General features: G+C 50.4%; 2 protein-coding genes across 4 annotated transcripts; both read left to right on the top strand.

Annotated features, from left to right (window-relative positions):
- Positions 1-17: 17 nt before the first annotated feature.
- On the top strand, positions 18-11,582 carry asap1a (ArfGAP with SH3 domain, ankyrin repeat and PH domain 1a). The gene is made up of 28 exons (XM_076022182.1): positions 18-272; positions 725-797; positions 882-1,012; positions 1,107-1,181; positions 1,309-1,358; positions 2,060-2,189; positions 2,443-2,528; positions 2,613-2,688; positions 2,768-2,854; positions 3,258-3,358; positions 3,558-3,627; positions 4,788-4,875; positions 5,020-5,068; positions 5,173-5,339; positions 5,802-5,935; positions 6,014-6,099; positions 6,186-6,372; positions 6,717-6,802; positions 6,920-7,035; positions 7,126-7,193; positions 7,502-7,609; positions 7,682-7,883; positions 8,174-8,308; positions 8,383-8,449; positions 8,529-8,587; positions 8,692-9,107; positions 9,192-9,314; positions 9,955-11,582. Exons 1-28 carry the CDS (start codon positions 147-149, stop codon positions 10,027-10,029), a joined length of 3,171 nt encoding a protein of 1,056 aa, XP_075878297.1. The 5' UTR covers positions 18-146; the 3' UTR covers positions 10,030-11,582.
- Positions 11,583-12,079: 497 nt separating this feature from the next.
- Positions 12,080-19,160, top strand: ubtfl (upstream binding transcription factor, like). Of its 3 annotated transcripts, none has more exons than XM_076022170.1 (20): positions 12,080-12,889; positions 14,056-14,148; positions 14,228-14,403; positions 14,507-14,647; positions 14,738-14,893; positions 14,988-15,052; positions 15,134-15,254; positions 15,337-15,447; positions 15,628-15,755; positions 15,845-15,986; positions 16,076-16,117; positions 16,194-16,307; positions 16,392-16,538; positions 16,628-16,738; positions 17,233-17,318; positions 17,483-17,672; positions 17,766-17,813; positions 18,091-18,228; positions 18,489-18,593; positions 18,681-19,160. In XM_076022170.1, the coding sequence occupies exons 2-20, from the start codon at positions 14,097-14,099 to the stop codon at positions 18,753-18,755; spliced, it is 2,148 nt and encodes a 715-aa protein (XP_075878285.1). In that variant the 5' UTR covers positions 12,080-12,889; positions 14,056-14,096; the 3' UTR covers positions 18,756-19,160. The 3 variants fall into 3 exon arrangements, with proteins under 3 accessions (XP_075878285.1, XP_075878284.1, XP_075878286.1); XM_076022169.1 differs by having other exon boundaries at positions 16,386-16,538; XM_076022171.1 differs by having other exon boundaries at positions 12,086-12,889; positions 14,564-14,647; positions 16,386-16,538.
- The last annotated feature ends 49 nt before the right edge of the window (positions 19,161-19,209 follow it).

The following is a 19,209-nucleotide window of genomic DNA, read 5'->3' as shown; positions in this document are numbered from 1 at the left end:
ATCACGAGTCAGACTGATGGGAGACATCCAGAGGACGTCAAGCCCTGACCCAGCTGCAGCCGCGTCCAGGTCCGTGAACGCATCGCGGGACTCCACCGCTACCGCTACGCCTGTGCCGCGTTTCCCGCTCCGCGCGCGCGGTGAAGATGTCGGAGCGCATCTCCGTCAGTGACTTTGTGTCGGAGACCACCGAGGACTACAACTCCCCCACCACCTCCAGCTTCAGCACCAGGCTGCAGAGCTGCAGGAGCACCGTCAGCCTGCTGGAGGAGGTGGGCTCAGTGCGTCCGTGCTTGCGTGTGTGTGTGTGTGTGTGTGTGTGTGTGTGTGTGTGCGTGTGCGTGTGCGTGTGCGCGCGCTCTCGTCCGCTGACCTTCACCCCGACCAAACCACGAGAGGAAATACTGCAATTCTCCTCTAACTGAATCTTTGACGTCAGGATGCGGACACCCCTCCTTCCAATAACGGTCGGACGGTTTGGTTCTGTCTGTCACATCACACCAGGTCATGACGTCACAATGATTCAGTCAAATGTCAGAAGTGGTGTCAGAGGTCAAATATGATTCGTTCGGCTTGAACATCCAATAATGCTTAAGCAATAGCTTCGGTTAAAAAACATATTAATTGCTGTAGTGCTTACCATCTTTACTGTGTGTGTGTGTGTGTGTGTGTGTGTGTGTGGTGTGTGTGTGTGTGTGTGTGTGTGTGTGTGTGTGTGTGCCAGGCTCTGGACCAGGACCGCTCGACGCTGCAGAAGGTGAAGAAGGCAGTGAAGTCGGTGTGCAGCTCAGGACAAGGTAGCTCAGTTCCCCGAGACGTTGGCTGACTGTGGTGGACGTCGCACTCAATGTTGTTGTTGCTTTGTTGTGGTGGCCGAGCAGAGCATGCTGGGAACCAGGAGAACTTCAGCCAGGCTCTGGAGCGACTTGGAGGAAGCAGCTCGGAGGTGGGCGGAGCCTTTGTCAAGTTCTCTGGACTGGTGAAAGAACTCGCCGCCTTGCTGAAGAACCTGGTGAGTCCGTTCGAATCAGCCATTGGTGCCATCAGCTCTGTTGTGTGTGCTTAAGCTGTCGTGTGTGTGTGTGCGTGTGTGTGTGTGTGTTCAGCTGCAGAGTCTGAGCCATAACGTAGTCTTCACACTTGACTCGCTGCTGAAGGGAGACTTGAAGGGAGTCAAAGGGGTGAGTAAACTGTAATTTTCCTTTTTTCTGTTGGAGAAAGGAAATCACATGTATTTGGTGTATGTTTGCTTGATTATTGACTCTACTGGATCAGGTGGGGGTTTGACTTTGAGTCTCTCTGTCTCAGGACTTGAAGAAGCCCTTTGATAAATCCTGGAAGGACTATGAGACCAAGCTGTGAGTCACTGCAGCATATCTGATTCCGCTCAAAATGTCAAACGGTGACGTTTGTCAGCATCGGCTGCAGCAAGACGCTGTTTCTCCTCGACCTCACTGAACCGAACGGACTCACTCAAATCACTGCTTTCACATCTCTTTACTCTAGGGGGCAGTTTCCATGGTAACCTTGGAAACCGGTCAGGATGTGACCACACCCAAATAACAGATATCAACTGTAGGATTTGCAACTGCGAGCGTTGCTTTAGGCCTGGGGTCACCAACATGGTGCCCGCGGGCACCTGGTAGCCCCCAAGGACCACATGGGTAGCCCACAGGCCTGCCCTAAAAAAAATCACACATCTTGTTGAGCTGCGTCTAAAATTCAATATTAACCAACCAACTCAGTAACGTGACGATTGTCTTCACATATATCAGGATCATTAATGATCATAACTCTAGGGTAACTAAGAAAATGTGTTATTTCAGGAGAGTGTAGCAAACTGGTTGCCCTTCATATGACTCAGTACTCATGAAGTAGTTCTCAGGTTCTAAAAGGTTGGTGACTCCTGCTTTAGGCTGTTAGCTAGCAATCAAACCAGAGTGACAGAAATGCGAGCAGGAAGGTATCGTATCATATATTCTGGCTACCAGTGTTTCCTCTGGCTAGCAGCCGCTCGTCAGGACGTGAAGAGCGGCTAAATGTTTCTTTGCTTTGTCAGCACAAAGATTGAGAAGGAGAAGAGAGAGAACGCCAAACACCATGGAATGATCCGGACGGAGATCACTGGAGCTGAAATCGCAGAGGAGATGGAGAAGGAGCGCAGACTGTTCCAGCTGCACATGTGTGAGGTGACGGTGCCCCTCTACAGGCTGCTTGCGCTCATTACAGCCACAGTTACCAGAACAAGGAAAAGATACCGCATGCGGTGGGAGCTCAAAGAGTGACAGTGGTTTGGATTTGCTCCAAACAATTTATCTCTCATGACCTAACAAGGCCTCAAAGAAGCAAGGCCCTCAGTTAACTCTGACCTGTTTGTTCACTGATATTTCCGATTGGCAGTCGCAGGTTTGATTGACAGCTCTGTGTCTTTCCACTCCTCAGTATCTGATCAAAATTAACGAGGTAAACACCAAAAAGGGCGTGGACCTCCTGCAGAACCTCATCAAGTATTACCACGCTCAGTGCAAGTAAGAGCCGTGACCTTCAGCCACATAGTTGTGTCTGTTGTGAAAGATGCCACCAGACATTCCCGTCCCCTCCTTGCGATGCAGCTTTTTCCAGGACGGGCTGAAGACGGCTGACAAGCTGCGGCAGCACATCGACAGTCTGGCTGCGGAGCTGTTCAATGTGAGCTGCTGGTACGATGCGCTGCATGGTGCCCCCCCCCTACTGCTGCTCCGCTGAGTGCCCTGTGCTGTGTCGTCAGATCAAGCAGAGTCAGGATGACGAGAAGAAGCAGCTGATGGACCTCAGAGACCTCATCAAGAGCGCCACCCAGCTGGACCAAAGGGAGGTACGGCTCCCTCACAGTACCTGTGGTTTCAGGGGCCAGGGCATGGAGGGTGTGGTCACTATGAAAGTGAAAACATTAGTTGCTAACCTTTGACCTTTCTCTCCCTCTCTCGCTCTTTCTGTCTCTTGATCTCTCGAATGCCCTCTCTGGCTGAAGTCCAGAAGAGTAAGTCCGACACTTCGGGAAGTGAACACGCGTCACCCTCACCGTTCTTCCTCCCGCTGGCAACACGCTGCCACATTGGTGTGGTGATGTCACAAAGGGCTGGATAGAGCAGCAATTTCCCTCGGAAGCCTCTGATGTCTAATGGTTGTCTTCAACCTGCAGAAAATAATCACACTTTCTTTTACCCGTGTGTGCGCGTGTGTGTGTGTGTGTGTGTGTGTGTGTGTGTGTGAGACAGGACTCTCAGAGCAAACACAGCTGCTACAGTATGCACCAGCTGCAGGGGAACAAGGAGTTTGGCAGCGAGAAGAGAGGATACCTGCTGAAGAAGAGCGACGGGTACGGCTGTGAGTGCCGGGGTGTGTGAGAGGGCGGGAGACCTCGAGATCACGCCCCCGAACTCTCCTCCTCCCTGCAGCCGTCTGTCTTGATTTTTGTGCGTGCGATTATGCTAACGATGACGTGTGTGTGTGTGTGTGTGTGTGTGTGTGTGTGTGTGTGTGTGTGTGTGTGTGTGTGCGTGTCTGGTCTCCACCAGGCTGAGGAAGGTGTGGCAGCGGAGGAAGTGTTCAGTCAAGAGCGGCATCCTGACCATTTCCCACGCCACGGTGAGGAACACAATCAATCAGCATTGGCTGGAGGGTCTGGTTTGCTGTTTTTTGTTTTGTTTTTTTCTGGGTGGCCAGGCTCTCAGCAGGAATATAGTGAGGAGTAGTGAGAACCAGTATTTACTTTATAGTAATTAATTGATAACTAATGTTCATGATATCAAAAATATTAAATGTGTATTATTTATACACTCAACATGGAGCAAAGTGCTGCAAAAATAAATATAAATTACAGAAACAAACACCCAAACAGACAGGCAAACAGCCTATCCCAGCTGTCTTAGGGGAAGGCAGGGTGACACCCTGGACAAGTCTCCAGGTTCGCTCTCACACACACACCTACGGGCAATTTAGAGTTTCCAGTTCACCTCACATGCATGTTTTTGAACTGTGGGAGGAAGCCGGAGAACCCGGTGAGAACCCACGCAGACACAGGGAGAAAATGCAAACTCCACACAGAAACAAGATAAAACCATAATTTTGCAAAACAAACAAAAAGCAGCGTTCAGCTAAAATGTTCAGTTTAGCCAAGATTGACATTGAACAAAACTAAATGCCTCCGCTTTGAGGGATTGACCCTGTTTCTCCTTTCACTCCTTGTTCACTTCAAAGAGCCAGCTCTTAGAACCGATTCGTTCACGTATGACCCATCACTAGTGAGGAGGTGGAGTAGAGCTGCTCGATCAGGAGGCCTTGGGGCAGAGAGAGCTGGAGGGAGTGGCCAGAGGAGGGCGCTCTGGCCATCTTTGCTGAGGACCCCGGTGATGACGAGCAGGGGTTGCACCGTTTTGCACAGTTAGCGGGTTTATCAGATCCTCCCTGAATAATTCAGCTCTCATCAAAACCCCTCCAGTGCTGGGCGCTAGCTGAGCACAGCGTCATACCACCCACAGGAAGTGCAGTGCACTCTGTTCAGACCACGCCCACGCAGGAAGTGTGGAGGGCAGAGGTGCGGCTCACTGCCCTGAGCGATCTGGATCGGAAGGGTCCCTGGAGACTCTGAGGCTGAAGGCCTGGGTTATTGATCCCAGGCCTGATGGATCAGCTGAGAGCAGGAAGCAGCGCCAGTCACATGATGAAATATTCAGCAGCTGTTTCACAATCGATAGATCCACACTGATGTGGGATTTTATTTCTAACTCTGTCCGTCTGTCCTGCAGTCCAACAGGCAGCCGGTCCGACTGAACCTGCTCACCTGTCAGGTGAAGCCCAGCGCAGAGGACAAGAAATGTTTTGACCTGATCTCCTGTGAGTCAGAAACGCATCTGAAGGCCCTCAGCCAATTTTGAAGCGACAGCAGAGCAGACGCTAATTCTTATGCTAATGCTAATGCTAAGGCTGAGCTACGACAGCCTGAGTGGTCACTGTTCACTTCTCCTCCATATCCTGCAGATAACCGGACATACCGCTTTCAGGCCGAAGACGAGGCAGAATTTGTCAGGTGACTCATCTGTCACGTCCTGTTCACCCGGCAGGCACTCAGTCACTGCTCACGTGTGTGTGTGTGTGTGTGTGTGTGTGTGTGCGGGTGCGTGTGTGTTCCAGCTGGGTGTCAGTGCTCACCAACAGTAAGGAGGAGGCGCTGAAGGTGGCGTTTCAGGGTGGAGACCAGACCTCGGGTGTGGAGGAGGAGGAGGAGCTTGTCAGGAGCATCATCGACGAGGTTCTGCGGCTGCCAGGCAACGACACCTGCTGCGACTGTGGGGCCAGCGGTCAGTGTGTGTGTGTGTGTGTGTGTTTGTATTTGTGTGTTGATTTTCAGTAGAATATAAGGCAGCGACCAATAACACTACTGTAGCTCAGGAGGTAGAGCGAGTTGTCCAGTGACAAAAAGGTTGGCGGTTCAAATCCCACTCCATCGCGCTTGTCCTTGGGCAAGACGCTGAACCCACAATACCTCGTATGAATGTAAGTGAATGTCGGGTCGGAGGAGCCGTTTGGCGCAGATTGGCTGCCACGCTTCCCTAAGGCAGCTGTGGCTACACATGTAGGTCACCACCACCAGTGTGAATGTGGCGTGAATGAATAATGGGTTCACTGTAAACTGCTTTGAGTGCATAGGAAAGTGCTATATTAATCCCATCCATTATTATTATTCACACTCCTCCGCCTCTGTGTGTGTGTGTGTGTGTGTGTGTGTGTGTGTGTGTGTGTGTGTGTGTGTGCGTATGTAGATCCCCGCTGGATCTCCACCAACCTGGGTATCCTGACATGCATCGAGTGCTCTGGGATCCACCGGGAGATGGGAGTCCACGTGTCCAGGATCCAGAGTTTAGACCTGGACAAACTGGGAACCTCAGAGCTGCTGGTAGAGTGGGAGAGCTGTGACTGATCATTTGACATTTGACATCATTTGACTGCAATTCTGTCTCCTGCTCCCCGTCAGCTCGCTAGAAATGTTGGGAACTGGAGTTTCAACGAGACCATGGAGGCCAGCCTGCCGTCTCCGAAGCCGACTGCTTCCAGCGACATGTGAGCGTCCGTCCTCGTGGTCATGCCTTCGGTGTTTACGTCCATCAGCTGATGCGGGGGGGGGCTGTCTCCCACTCTGTATGCAGGGTGGTGAGGAAGGAGTTCATCAATGACAAGTATATTGAGCACAAGTTCGCCAGACGCACCGTCTCCATGGCAAGCGATGGGCTGGAGGAGCTGCGTGAAGCTGTGCGCACCAGAGACCTGCTGTCAATCATCCAGCTTTATGCAGAGGGGGTGGAGCTTCTGCAGCCTCTCCCTGATCCTGGCAAGGTTGGTTGGACAGCTGAGCCTGTCAGTCAGTTCTTCCACCTGGACACCAGCTGAGTTCAAGGAGGAGGGTCCACCTGCAGGTGGGATGGAAGGGAGGTCCAGCAGACTGATTTAGTCACCTGGTCTTTGACCTGGTCAGGCAGCTTCAGCTTCAGCGTGGATTCAGTCTGATGACTCATGGGAGGTTAAACCTGCTGACGAGAAGCTCAGCAGGGTTTACCCCTCGCAGAGTTCTGGTCCTGAGTCCTTCAAACAACAGCAGGTCATCTGCAGGTCTCGAAGAGGATCTAGCCGTGGTCCAGAGTTCTGCACGAGGTTCTTGTCTCATCATGTTTTTGCTTCAGGAATCTGGAGAGACGGTGCTGCATCACTGTGCTCGCACAGCAGACCACACCTCACTGCACCTGGTCGACTTCCTGGTCCAGAACAGGTACCAAACGCTGGTCAACAGTAGAGCTGACCACCAACAGCCACTTTCATGCTGATCCTGTGTGTGTGTGTGTGTGTGTGTGTGTGTGTGTGTGTGTGTGTGTGTGTGCGCTAACAGCGGTAACGTTGATGCACAGACGGACGGTGGGAACACAGCGCTGCATTACTGCTGCCTGTTTGACAAGCCGCAGTGTGCGAAGCTGCTGCTGAGAGGAAATGCTGACGTGCACCTTGGTGAGAGCGCCCCCTCCAGGTCACTGTTAGGCTAGCTTATCTTAAACATTTAACTTCATTTAACCTGTGTTGTTGTCTGTGTTTTGTCAGCCAATCAGAGTGGGGAGACGGCACTAGATGTTGCCCGCAGACTGAAGAACACACAGTGTGAAGAGCTGGTAAGAATCAAGCTGACAGGTGTGTTCTGCCGCACTGCTGTTCGGAAAAGTCAGACAGGCAATAACCAATGACAACACCCGTATAGACTGACAAGACATGCATTCTGATGTTTAGACATAGCTAACGCTAGCTGTTGTCAGCTGATGCTAGCTGATACGCTCCCCTCTGATCTTCAGTCGTGGAGTTCCTTTGTTTACACATGATTTCCCTGACAACCTTCCATCTAGTAGAATTAGGAACAGGATAAGATCAGTTCCCCTGACCTGATTGTTCATGAAGCAAGCCTCTGATTGGTCTGTTGTCTCAGCTGGGCGAGGCCATCTCAGGCAGGTTCAACCCCCACGTTCACGTCGAATATGATTGGAACCTCCGACTGGATGAGCTGGACGAGAGCGACGATGAGCTGGAGGAAAAGGTGAGTGGTGGCTCAACTTCCTGTTCTCGCGTGCCCTCTTTCCTTCTCTAAGTCCTGCTCCTCCTCCACCAGCCCAGCCCAGTGAAGAAGGAACGCTCCGTCCGTCCTCAGAGCTTCTGTCCGTCCTCTAGCACATCCTGCCAGGACAAAGCGTCCCCACCAGTCGCCTTCATCCCACCTCACAGGGACAAGCAGCGTCTGTCCTACGGAGCCTTTGCTAACCCTGTCTACAGCACCTCGTCTGACGGAGCTGCAGCCAAACACCTGGGGAGGGGTAAGGATCTTCTCAGGCGGACTGGTAGTTTGTCCTCCTGTCCTGCTGCTGGTTAAAGGTCACGTTCGACCATATTCCCTCCATTAGTGTTTCTGCTACCAACAATAAGTGTCTCTGTCCTGCCAGTAATGAGAACAGTCCTTCACTCACCCTGTGTTTCCACTGAGACGCTTCTCTCTGAAAACCACCCCTCTGTGACATCACAAAGGGCACAGACAGTGTGAGCTGAGAAGAGGAAGTGTGGGTCTGGTTGGTCATGAAATAATGAGACCTCTGATTGGCTCCTTCAGACACTGCTCCGCCCACCTCTCTACCTCTCAGTGGAAGCTCCACCCTGAAGAAGAGGGCACCCCCGCCCCCATCTGGTCACAAGCGGGCTCTGTCCGACCCCCCGAGCCCGGTGCTGCAGGGTCCTGCAGGTAAAGGTGGGAGTAGCAACACACACACACACACACACAGACACATGCACGTACACACACAGCTGATGGTTTTCACGCAGGGAGTGAGTTCACCCCCCCACCTGGACATCGAGCGGGCAGGTTCGAAGGCCTCCAGCAGCAGATGAGGTATTCATACGCCTGAGAAACGGTCCAAATTAGAAATGTCAGTGCTGTGGATTGACCTTTGACCTCTCCTTCGCCCCAGTGTGACCTCCAGTAAGTCCGCACTAGGACCCAGGGTTCTGCCCCGCCTCCCTCAGAAAGGTAAGCCCCGTCTCCCACCACTGCGTCAGGCTGGACTTAAACCCAACGCAGTGATGTCTCCAGGTATTCGACCCCTCCATGACCTTTTCTGTCTTTTGTCTCAGTCGCTCTGAGGAAGATCGACAGCGCCGCCTTGCCCTCAGTGGACAACGATTCCCCCTACAGACCTCCCTCGTCCCAACCCGACCAGAAGTCCCCTCCGTTCATTGACGCCTCCCCCAAACCTTCCCTGAGCCCCGTTGAATCCTTCCAGAGAGTCCAATTGCCTGAGAAGCCTCACCCATCTCAGCTCCCCCCAAAGCCCCTACTCAAAGACCTCCCATCCAAAGTGACGTCCAGCAATAAGCCTGGCCCCGCCCCTGCTGCTCCAGGGACGCAGGAATCAAGGACAGCAGCAGCTGAAAGCCAGTCATCCGTCCAGCAGGGGGAGCTCTCTCATCCACCAGCTGCTGAGGACTGTGAGCATCCTCCAGCCAGTGCAGTGGACACGCCTGTCCCTCTGCCACGAAAAATCACCTCAGTGAGTGTGTCTCACATGAAACAGTCTTTTTATGCAGAGGCAGAGATGAAGCTCTCTGACAGCGATTCTGTCTTGGTTCTCCAGGTGAGGAGTAAAATCCGGAGGGTGAAAACCATTTACGACTGTGAGGCCGATAACGAGGACGAGCTGGCATTCGCCGAGGGGGAGGTCATCGTTGTCACTGGAGAGGAGGACCACGAGTGGTGGGTGGGTACCAGCTACCTCCAGCTAATCACAACCCTCAATTCTGCGAAAAATTTCAATTAAATTTAATTTCATTTCAATAAAAGATAAAAGCAAAGTTCACTAAGAATTTGAGGAATTCCTAAATTTCACTTTTCACATTTTTATAGACAGGCAGAGGGTGCTGTAGATGATTTTCTACAGCACGGAGCTACAGCCAGGGTTTCGCTGTAACAGGAGCAAGAAGCAGCTGCCAGCTTGTGAACAGTGTCCCTATCAGTGTGGATGCTACAGTCAGGACCATGCACAGTAATTTTGGAATATTTGACTAAAAATCAAATTGAGCCCCCTTCCATAGGTAGTGTGTTAATAACAGTGTCCTCCAGCCACCATCACCACTCGCCATGTTCCCACTAATAGGAAACCAGGAGTAGCTACACTGGTGGAGAAGAGATCTGATTGGCCAATTACCCCCCTGCCTTCTTTCCCAGATTAAAATGTGCAGTAAATCCAGATTGGGAAAGGTTTGATTTGTTCTGGTTCCCTGAAACTCATTTTTCTGCCTAGCCAGCAGAACCTTTTTCTTTCAGGTGATGTGATGCTGTAATTTTTATAATCGGATGTAATTTGGGATCTGATCTGACTGTGTTGTGGCTCCTGTCAGATCGGACATATCGAAGGACAGCCGGACAGAAGAGGAGTCTTCCCCATGTCGTTTGTTCACACCCTGGATGACTGACAGCCGCTGAGGCCTCACACCTTGGCTGAAGTCACAGTGGGCGGAATCAGTCAAGGACTGAACCCACTGAGATTCTGGTGCAAATTGACTTCATCACTGGAAAGTGTTACCACGATGACCAGAAAGCACAACAAACAGGAGCACAGCGTTAACACAAGACGGATCACAGCCAATCACAGTGGAGTCGACACACATGTGGGGACTTGGCTAGGTAACCAGTCATCCGTCTTGGTCAGCTGTTTCCTGTGCAGCAACACCCAGACACCATCACAGGGTCCTGTGGTCTCTCATCAGAAACTTCCCTCACTGTTAGCATGCTTCCCTCCCTTGTCCTGCAAGGCGGCGACTCACAGATTAACCACAGAGCAACAGTACATTGTCATTAAAAATATGATGAGGGTGAGGCTACAGCAAGTGTGTCCAATTGGAAAACCCTCCCATGAGTGGAACAATGGCTTTGGCTCCACACTGCTCGACACCTGGTTGGTCCTCTTCAACCGCACTGGACGACAGCCTGCACTGATGTGTATGATACATATTTTCGTCTTGACCAAACAATAAAAAACTGTAGGTGAAACTTTTGAAAATGGTACAGCTCCAACAGCCAGCAGTTAGTAGCAGTTTAACCCCCCCCCCCTCCCCTCCCCCCACATTGTACAGAGCAATGCCAAGCAGGCAGGATGCTGTTCTATTCCCTGATATCAAAAGCTTGATTTTTTTTTTTTTAATATTCACAAATTAGAATCTGAAATACATCAGTACATTTAACAGCAGAAGCAACTCAATATAAATATACTGTATATGAAAAAGAATTTGATGTACATCAAAACACTTATCTGTTCTGCGCAGTTTTTCTTGTTTCTGTTCTCAGAATGCTGCAAATGAATCCTGGAAATATGCAATATTGCTTTTATTTATTTATGAAGTTTGTATCTGGGATTGTCATTAGATAAAGACAAACTTATGTAATTTTATGTTAGAATAACTTGAGAGGACTCCATCATCCTGTGCAATGATTAACTGATGACAATGTAATTCCTTCATTATTTTATTGCTATATAATAACAAACCCCTTCTTCTGGGTGACAGCCGTCTGTTACACTGACATAATCTGGGTTTTGGCAATTAAGTAGATTCCTGTTCCGAAACAAAATCAGTGTCAGTCAACAATCATGTGGATGGGGTGCTAATGGCATGGTTAATTTCCTTTTAACAATGAATGTTAGAGAATCAAAATTATCAATATTTATTCGATGGATCAAGAGAAAAATAATGCAGTGATGGGAGGCTGCTGTCAGCTGAGCAGAGAGAATTTGAAAGCATTAAAATGGCACGTGTTAATTTGACAAGTACTACTCTTGGAATTTGAAGCAAAATGTTTAGCCTTGACAAAATTACATTTATATATCCAATGTGATAATGCAATAAAATATTTTATTAATGGCACATGTTTCTTTTAATTTGTCCATACTGCATCTAAACAACCATTGAAATGCATAAAGTCCTCAAACAAACTTATGATTTCTTTACTCATTTTCATTAGAATTGCTAGGGGGGGAGGGGGGGGGATGGTTTGTCTAGTGGGACATCAGGAAGGATTGCAAACACTGACATCTACTTTCTGGCTGAGATGAATCAGATTGTGGGTCTTCTGCGTAAGTAAAGAACCCATCCAACACAAAGTCAGAAGATCGGACATTGGCTTCTTCAGAACAGAAGTTTTGAATGATGGCATAGCTGCACTGGTCATTATTACCTTTTGAAATCACAACACCCACCCAAACATGGGATTCCAATACATAACACGATGAAGTTTAAATTGATCATCCCGACCAGCAGATGGCGATGACAGAGCAACTCACGTGATAATTTATGGCTCCCCAAACACACCCCTGAAAACAAAATAGGGAAATTTTCTATCTTAGGTCCTGGAGCGTCAGCAAGGGAATGCTCTTATTTTTATTTTGAAAGCAAACCTCTAATTGTTCTTTGTTGTTCTTTTTTTATTTGAAATAAAAACAGGTGGAGCCTGTTTCACACACCCTCCTCATCACACCTGTGGATAGACTCCGAGGGCTGTCGATCGATGTTTTCATGAAGTGATCACTGATTATTTGAACCTCAATGCGATGCTTCCGGTGGACCCGGAGAACCGGTGAGTCGGGGAGCTAAGTCCGGCCTCACGGTCGGGTCTCAGCGGGCAGGACGTGTGAACGCGGGTTGTGTCTCGCAGGGCGAGGGTTACTCTGCCCTCTTCGAGCCGCTATTTGGCACGGCGACAGGCCAGGGAAGTAGCTCGCAGCCACCGGCAGACTTGATGACTTTCCGCGCACACAAGTCACCCCTTTCGGACCCTGGAGCAGCTGATCAGCCGCCCCTCTGCGCGTCCTTGCTGGCCGCATCTCCTACGGTGGTTGGCCGCCGCGTCCCCGGGCCCAAGTCCTCTGTCTCTCCGCCGTTTCAGCATCTGGATCCGGACCAGGTTGAAGTCAGGACGGTGGACCTTCAGAACGGCCACTGCCGGACATGAATTCTTCTGAATGAAGACGGACGCTATTGTGTGATTAATAAAACAACAAATATATGTAACCGCTGGCTTTAAGCGGGTTTGACAGGTGTTTTGGGGCTGCTGTCTCTGGTTTCATCCTCCGCCTTTGTCCTCATGTTTTCCCCCGGAGTTCCTCCCCCTGCGGCGCTGGGCGGAGTTTCATACCGGAGTAGACGCTCCTTTTGTCGGATTCGTTTCGACCTGACTCCCCGGGGTTTTAGGCTGAAAAAGACACACTTTGAAACTCTCAAAATTACTCAAACGAGCATCGCCGTGTGCACTATTACAAGAGGATTTATCCTGAAACAGAGGGTAAGTGGCAAAACATAATTTTAAACAGATTCTTGTGTTTTTTCTGTTCGTTTGTCCCCGAGTCGCCAGAACATTCATGGCGGCTTCGCAGTGGAGGCTTCTGGGGCAGCAGCGAGTATCCAGCCCGCTCAGCCCTCAAAACACCACATTCTACAGTACTCAGTATTTAATACACGCCCATAGACACAGATATTCCACCGGCGTCAGTTTAATCAAATGTACGACCGAAGACGCAGTCGTCGACGATTTTTCTAATTTTAGCAGTTTTTCCCTGAAATGAAGCCTTAATGTGCTACACGTGTCAAAGTTAGCTGCGTAGCTGTTCTGAATGTAGTTCATGCTAACTGAGGTCTTCGTTTCTCTTCATCGAGTCGCATTTTGAACATTAAAGAGCAGAAACGGTTAGCTTGTGTCTCCAGGAGCTATTTGCGTGCCAGCGGAAACTACGTGGTGACTCCTGCCGGAGGACGGGCGCCATTACCGGGGCAGCTGGCGCCGACGGCCCGCTGCTCTGCGACGCCGCAGACGACGGTGCTGCACGGACACACAACTCGCCTCCAGGCGCCATTTAGTGATCCAAAAACTGGCGACCACACTCAGAACGATGTATTAAATTGAGAAACATGTGACGTTTGTGTGTTTTTGGCACCTCAACAAACGCCGAAGCAACACTTTACCCAACTAACTCTCAGCCGGAGACGGTCTGCTGCTCTCTAGCGCCGCCTGTGCCGTGTTTTGGTAGAAACGTTTAAGATAAAACAGCTGTCCCAGAGCAGTGCCAGATTTACAAGCTGTTTTTTTTTTTTTTTTTTAAAACAGAAAACCGCACATGATAAGTGCTTTGATTAAACATGCTTTTACAAATTAGTCCAATTCCACTGGAATCCCCTTGACCACCGTGAGGTCAAACAGGTGAGGACACTGGCGGCGGGTGGTGGAATTGTCATTGTGACACCATGGCTGGCATCATTTTATATATATATATATATATATATATATATATATATATATATATATATATATATATATATATATATATATATATATATGTGTGTGCTGGGAGGTCAAACAACAGTTTTCTCCTGATGCTCTGAAAGTGACTTCAGCAGAGGACGCAATGCAATAATTATCCCCTTCACATCTCGACTTGTGTCTATTGTCCTCAGAGGACGGAGGGGCCGGAGTCTTCTCCATCACTTGCTGCAGGATGAACGGCAGCAGCAGCATCTCTGGAGCACGTGGCGTCAAAAGTGACCCAGGTAGCCGCCCACTCGTCAATGACCTCAGGGTTGCTGAGTTGTCCAATACTAACAGGTGTGTATGTGTGTGTGTGTGTAGATGACTGGAGCAGGGAGGACTGTCTGACCCTGCTGGAGAGGATCCGCACTCTGCTGCCAGATGGAGACTCCATGAAGTATAAGACCACTGAGTCGCACTTTGACTGGGACAAGGTCTGTTTTGGCAGATTCACTGGAGACATGTGTCGCCAGAAGTGGCAGAGAGTCTCATGTGAGGTAATAAAAAAAAACAAACACACACAGGACAACAATGTCCCTTAATTCAGTTTTGTTGTTTGGGCCATTAGCCAGCCAAAGCATTGATCACGGTCACTCTCAGTTCAGATTATTTCTGATGTATGATGGTTGCTCAGTGGAAGCTGTGTTTGTGTTTCAGGTGCGTAAGTATAGAACAATGACGGAACTCATTGTGGACGCCATTGAATTTGTGAAGAACCCTTACAAAGGCAAGAAACTGAAGGTGAGACCCCATCCTGGTCTGGTTCATCACCAGGTCGTTCTGTTCTCTGTTTTATTTTCCTCGGGACTGACTGGTGCTCTTGTGGTTCAGACTCATCCAGATTTCCCCAAAAAGCCACTGACGCCGTACTTTCGCTTCTTCATGGAAAAACGAGCCAAATATGCTAAAATCCACCCGGAGATGAGCAACCTGGATCTGACCAAGATCCTGTCTAAGAAGTACAAGGAGCTGCCCGAGAAGAAGAAGGTCAGGAGGAACAGGAGGTCGATTGGCTGAGAGTGTGTCAGTTGACGCGTTGAGGGCCCAGTGGGATGTTAAAGACTGTGTTTGATCCTTGCAGCAAAAGTACATCACAGAGTTCCAACGGGAGAAGGAGGAGTTTGAGAAGAACATGACCAGATTCAAGTAAGTCCTTGCAACAGCACAGGGTGGTCAGTGTATCGCACTAGTGTGTGGCTGGCGTTGCTGATGTCAGATGACCTGCAGGGAGGACCACCCAGAGCTAATCGAAGAGAGGAAGAAGTCGGATCTGCCAGAGAAACCCAAAACTCCCCAGCAGCTCTGGTACAACCACGAGAAGAAGGCCTACATGAAGGTCCATCCTGAGGTACCCCAGCCACTCTCTGAACTGTCCCGGTTTGCCTCAGCCCTCCACAGCCTAACCATACCTCCACCTTGTCTGAGTCCAGGTGAGTCAGAAGGAGCTGAAGGAGGCACTGAGGAGACAGTGGTCGCAGCTGTCCGACAAGAGGAGGCTCAAGTGGATCAGCAAGGCCCTGGAGCTGCAGAAAGACTATGAGGTACCAGGACAGGACTGCGGTTAGCTCAACTAAACCAGACTGGACTGAACAAGTCTGAAACTAATTAAACTGGACTGAACCAGAACTAGCCAGACCAAAGCGGACCTAGAGTGCCGAACCTGAGGGTCAGAGCCCACAGAACCGGGCTGCACTAACCAGACTTTGTGTGTTTGTGCGCAGGGCAGCATGAGAGCCTATCACGAAGCTCATCCCGATGCCAACTCTGACGACCACGTCCGCTCCGTCCTCACCAAAGCCGAGCGACAGCTGAAGGACAAGTTTGACGGACGGCCGACCAAACCACCCCCGTGAGTGCTGCCTACTGTTGCTAAGGTCGCTGCGCACTCACAGGACGCTACACTTAGCTGGCGGCTAACAGTGGCGTGTGTCTGTGCAGCAACGGCTACTCGCTGTACTGCGCCGAGCTGATGGTCAACATGAAGGACGTCCCCAGCACGGAGCGCATGGTGCTGTGCAGCAAACAGTGGAAGTTGATGACGCAGAAAGAGAAGGACATGTTCCAGAAACGCTGCGAGCAGGTAGGAACCGCCCACGCTGGCTATCACCGCGCTTCCACGTGGACCCTGAGGTCACTTCCTGTGTGTGCGTCCGTTTGTTCTGTCCACAGAGAAAGAAGCAGTATGACGTCGACCTGCAGAGGTTCTTGGAGGTACGTGGCATCCTCGGGTCCCAGCCAATCGCGTTCTTCCTGTTGCGGTTTGTTAAATAAACCTTTCTTTACGCAGAGTCTTCCGGAGGAAGAGAGAGATCGGGTCATGACGGAAGAGAAATTGGGCGGAGCCAAACTGACTGGAGCTGCGACCACTAGCCCCCATCGAACTCGTTTGCCCTCCGTCAAGGTCTGAAAATGACATCATCTCTCGTTTCCCGCTTCGACTGTCACAACCATAAACCAACCAGTGACCGGTTTGCCCCAGGAGCAGTGTCGGGAGACGGAGCAGTGGGTGTCTCCTCCAGTGGCAAAAGAGAGGCGGGATGGGAAGAAGTCAGCCAAGCTTCCGGAGACCCCAAAGACGGCAGAGGAGATGTGGCAACACAGTGTGATCGGAGACTACCTGGCCAAATACAGAGTGAGCTTCCTTTCCCAGCCTGTTTGTTTGTTTGTCTTTATCTACGAGTTCACCTTGTGATCCCTGCTGGTCATTGTGACTTTTTGCAGAGCGACCGCAGGAAAGCTCAGGCAGGGATGGAGGCAGCCTGGAAGTCCATGGAAAAGAAAGAAAAGATTCCATGGATCAAGAAGGCAGCAGAGGACCAGAAGCGCTACGAGGTTCAGTGTTGACCCGTGTTCAGCTATCCACACCCACACACTGCTGAAGCTATGGTCATTCATCATGTGTGTAGTATATCCTCATGCAGTGTTTTTCAACCTTTTTGAGCCACGTCACATTTTCTTGCATTGCAAAAATGCCATGCCGCACCACGAACCATAAATATTAAAAAAAGTGACACTTTTTAGCTTAATAATGACAATATAGTCTCTTCATTTATTTATACTCGCTCTGTGAAACCTGAGCCTGTTCAAATACACACAAAGCTGATATCCTGGGAGGAATTCAGGGTGGAAAATAGGCTCATGTTCCTTTAAAAGAAAAGTCACTCCACAATGGAATGTTATTATTTTTTAGACCAATCAAGTAAAATTGGGTAACTTTTCACGGCACACCTGACATTATCTCATGGTACACTAGTGTGCTCTGGCACAGTGGTTGAAAAACACTGTCTTAACGTTTACCTGTCATACTGACTGTGTCTGAACTTCAGAGGGAGCTGCTGGAGATGAGGACTCCCCCTGCTGGTCAGAGTCAGAGGAAGCCCAAGTTTGATGGAGAACCCAAGAAACCTCCTGTGTGAGTAGAAGCCACTTGCTGCGAGCGCACAAAATCAAAAAGCCCCTCATCTGTCTGCCTTCATCCGAGGGGCTGGCAGCTGAGCTGCTGATAAGCCCCTCCCCCACATCACCACAATGTTTGGAGACGGCAGCACAGATCAAGTGACTGTTTTCACCCAACAGGAGCGGCTACCAGATGTTCTCCCAGGAGCTGCTGACCAACGGCGAGCTGAACCACTTCAGCCTGAAGGAGCGCATGGTGGAGATCGGCAAGAGGTGGCACAAACTCAGCCCCACCCAGAAGGACAAGTACAAGAAGCTGGTGGAGGAGCAGCAGGTGGAGTACAAGGTGGAGCTGGAGGCCTGGGTGAAGGTGAGTCTCTGTCGCCCCCCCCCCCCCCCCCACTGGTAGCACGCAGCTGTTGATCGGTCTGACCCGTTCCCGTCTCATCTCGTCTCGTCTCAGTCGTTGTCCCCGCAGGACCGAGCCGCCTACAAGGAGTTCTCCTCCTCGGTGAGTCACTTCCTGCATTCAGTCACTGCCAAAGCTGACCTCACCTCGGAGTGTTTTTAGTGAATCAAAATGATGTAACGACTATGTAGCTAATTTGTGCAGTGAAATCTTCTAAGTAGCAAGGCAGGTCTTTGCTCCAATATGAGATTCCATCAGATGTACACAACACTGATCTGGAAGGAGGCTCGTCGTTAAGATAACATTGCGTTAATGAACGCCTCACCCCCCCCACTCCGGCTCTCACCGGCAACATTTCTGCTTGATTGTGTTTGTTCAGAAACGGCGCAGCACCGCTAAAGCTCGCAGCAGTCCGGGAGCCAAAGTCCGCGTGACCGCAAAGGGCAAAGCAGCCGGTTCCAGAGCAGCGGCGCAGACGGTTGGGGTGGCCAAGAGGGCCATGGCCTACCGGGCAAAGGTACCACAGTAAAACAAGCAGAGGGTTTTTTTTCCACAGCAACTGTAATTTATATTCTATTAATTTTTTTACTCTCTGGTACTTGCATGCTATCCGTACACCGTGAGCCAAAGAGTTACAAAGTTTCAATGCTCTGCATATGTCACATATATCGTAGGGTTGACAATAAAAGCTACTTCGAAGCTTGAACTTGAATGGAGCGTGTTTTGGGCATCCTCTGCCAAGGTTTTGTGGATTGACTTGGCTCATGTGTCTTCCAGCAGGACATGTCGGACTCGGATGAGGAGAAGAGCGACTCGACGGACTCGGACGAAGACGACGAGACGTCTGGCTCCACGGACAGTGACGACGACGACGACGACGAGGTAACGAGATGAGAGCACGGCCAACTGCGGCCAGTCTGGGCGGGCACTGCTCCCGAGAGACACTTCTGACGTGTGTCTTTTCCCCAGAATGACGACGACGAAGATGATGACGACGAAGACCAGAGCTCCTCTGAGGATTCCAGTGACTCGGACTCAGACTAGCCCCGCCCATCCACCTCATTGGAGAGGATAGGCTGTGCAGGCCACGCCTCCTCAAATGCCAGTCAGCCTGGTAGGCCAATGAGCAGTGGCCCAGTTGTGTTACGGTCACCAGGCCCCTCCCTCCCACCGCCCTGCCCTGCCCCGCCCCGCCCCACCAGCGATAGGGGCGGAGTCTGATGGAGTGCTTTGTTACATGTGTGTTTCTGTTTTTTTATGATGTGCTGGTCGGATTTTACCTGACGGATGGGTGGGGTTGTTTAATTTGGTGGGGATTGTACAGAGTTCAGCGGCCAGGAGAGGGGAGGAGCTTACCGTTTGTTGTTAGTTGCGGCTGAAGGAGGAGCCAGTGTTCAGCCTCCAATCAGCTGCATGCCTGACAAAATTAACAAATAAATGCACTTTTTTCTCTCTTCTGCTGTGACTTTTTTTGTGAAGACGCAAAAACGCTCTGACA

This window comes from Nelusetta ayraudi, unplaced genomic scaffold, assembly GCF_046127955.1.
Source record: "Nelusetta ayraudi isolate G7.1 ecotype Tasmania unplaced genomic scaffold, CSIRO-AGI_Nayr_v1 ptg000011l, whole genome shotgun sequence".
NCBI classification, from domain to species: domain Eukaryota; kingdom Metazoa; phylum Chordata; class Actinopteri; order Tetraodontiformes; family Monacanthidae; genus Nelusetta; species Nelusetta ayraudi.
Note: the sequence above shows the minus strand (reverse complement) of the source record. Positions and strands in the feature narration are given on the sequence as shown.

Bases quoted from the DNA above. Each gene is read 5' to 3' on its own strand.
- ubtfl (XM_076022169.1), top strand. From the start codon at position 14,097: ATGAACGGCAGCAGCAGCATCTCTGGAGCACGTGGCGTCAAAAGTGAC. The intron at 15,053-15,133 runs GTAAGTCCTTGC...GATGACCTGCAG, and splicing joins AAGAACATGACCAGATTCAA to GGAGGACCACCCAGAGCTAA. The intron at 15,255-15,336 runs GTACCCCAGCCA...GTCTGAGTCCAG, and splicing joins ACATGAAGGTCCATCCTGAG to GTGAGTCAGAAGGAGCTGAA.
- asap1a (XM_076022182.1), top strand. From the start codon at position 147: ATGTCGGAGCGCATCTCCGTCAGTGACTTTGTGTCGGAGACCACCGAG. The intron at 4,876-5,019 runs GTGAGTCAGAAA...CATATCCTGCAG, and splicing joins ATGTTTTGACCTGATCTCCT to ATAACCGGACATACCGCTTT. The intron at 7,036-7,125 runs GTGAGAGCGCCC...GTGTTTTGTCAG, and splicing joins AAATGCTGACGTGCACCTTG to CCAATCAGAGTGGGGAGACG.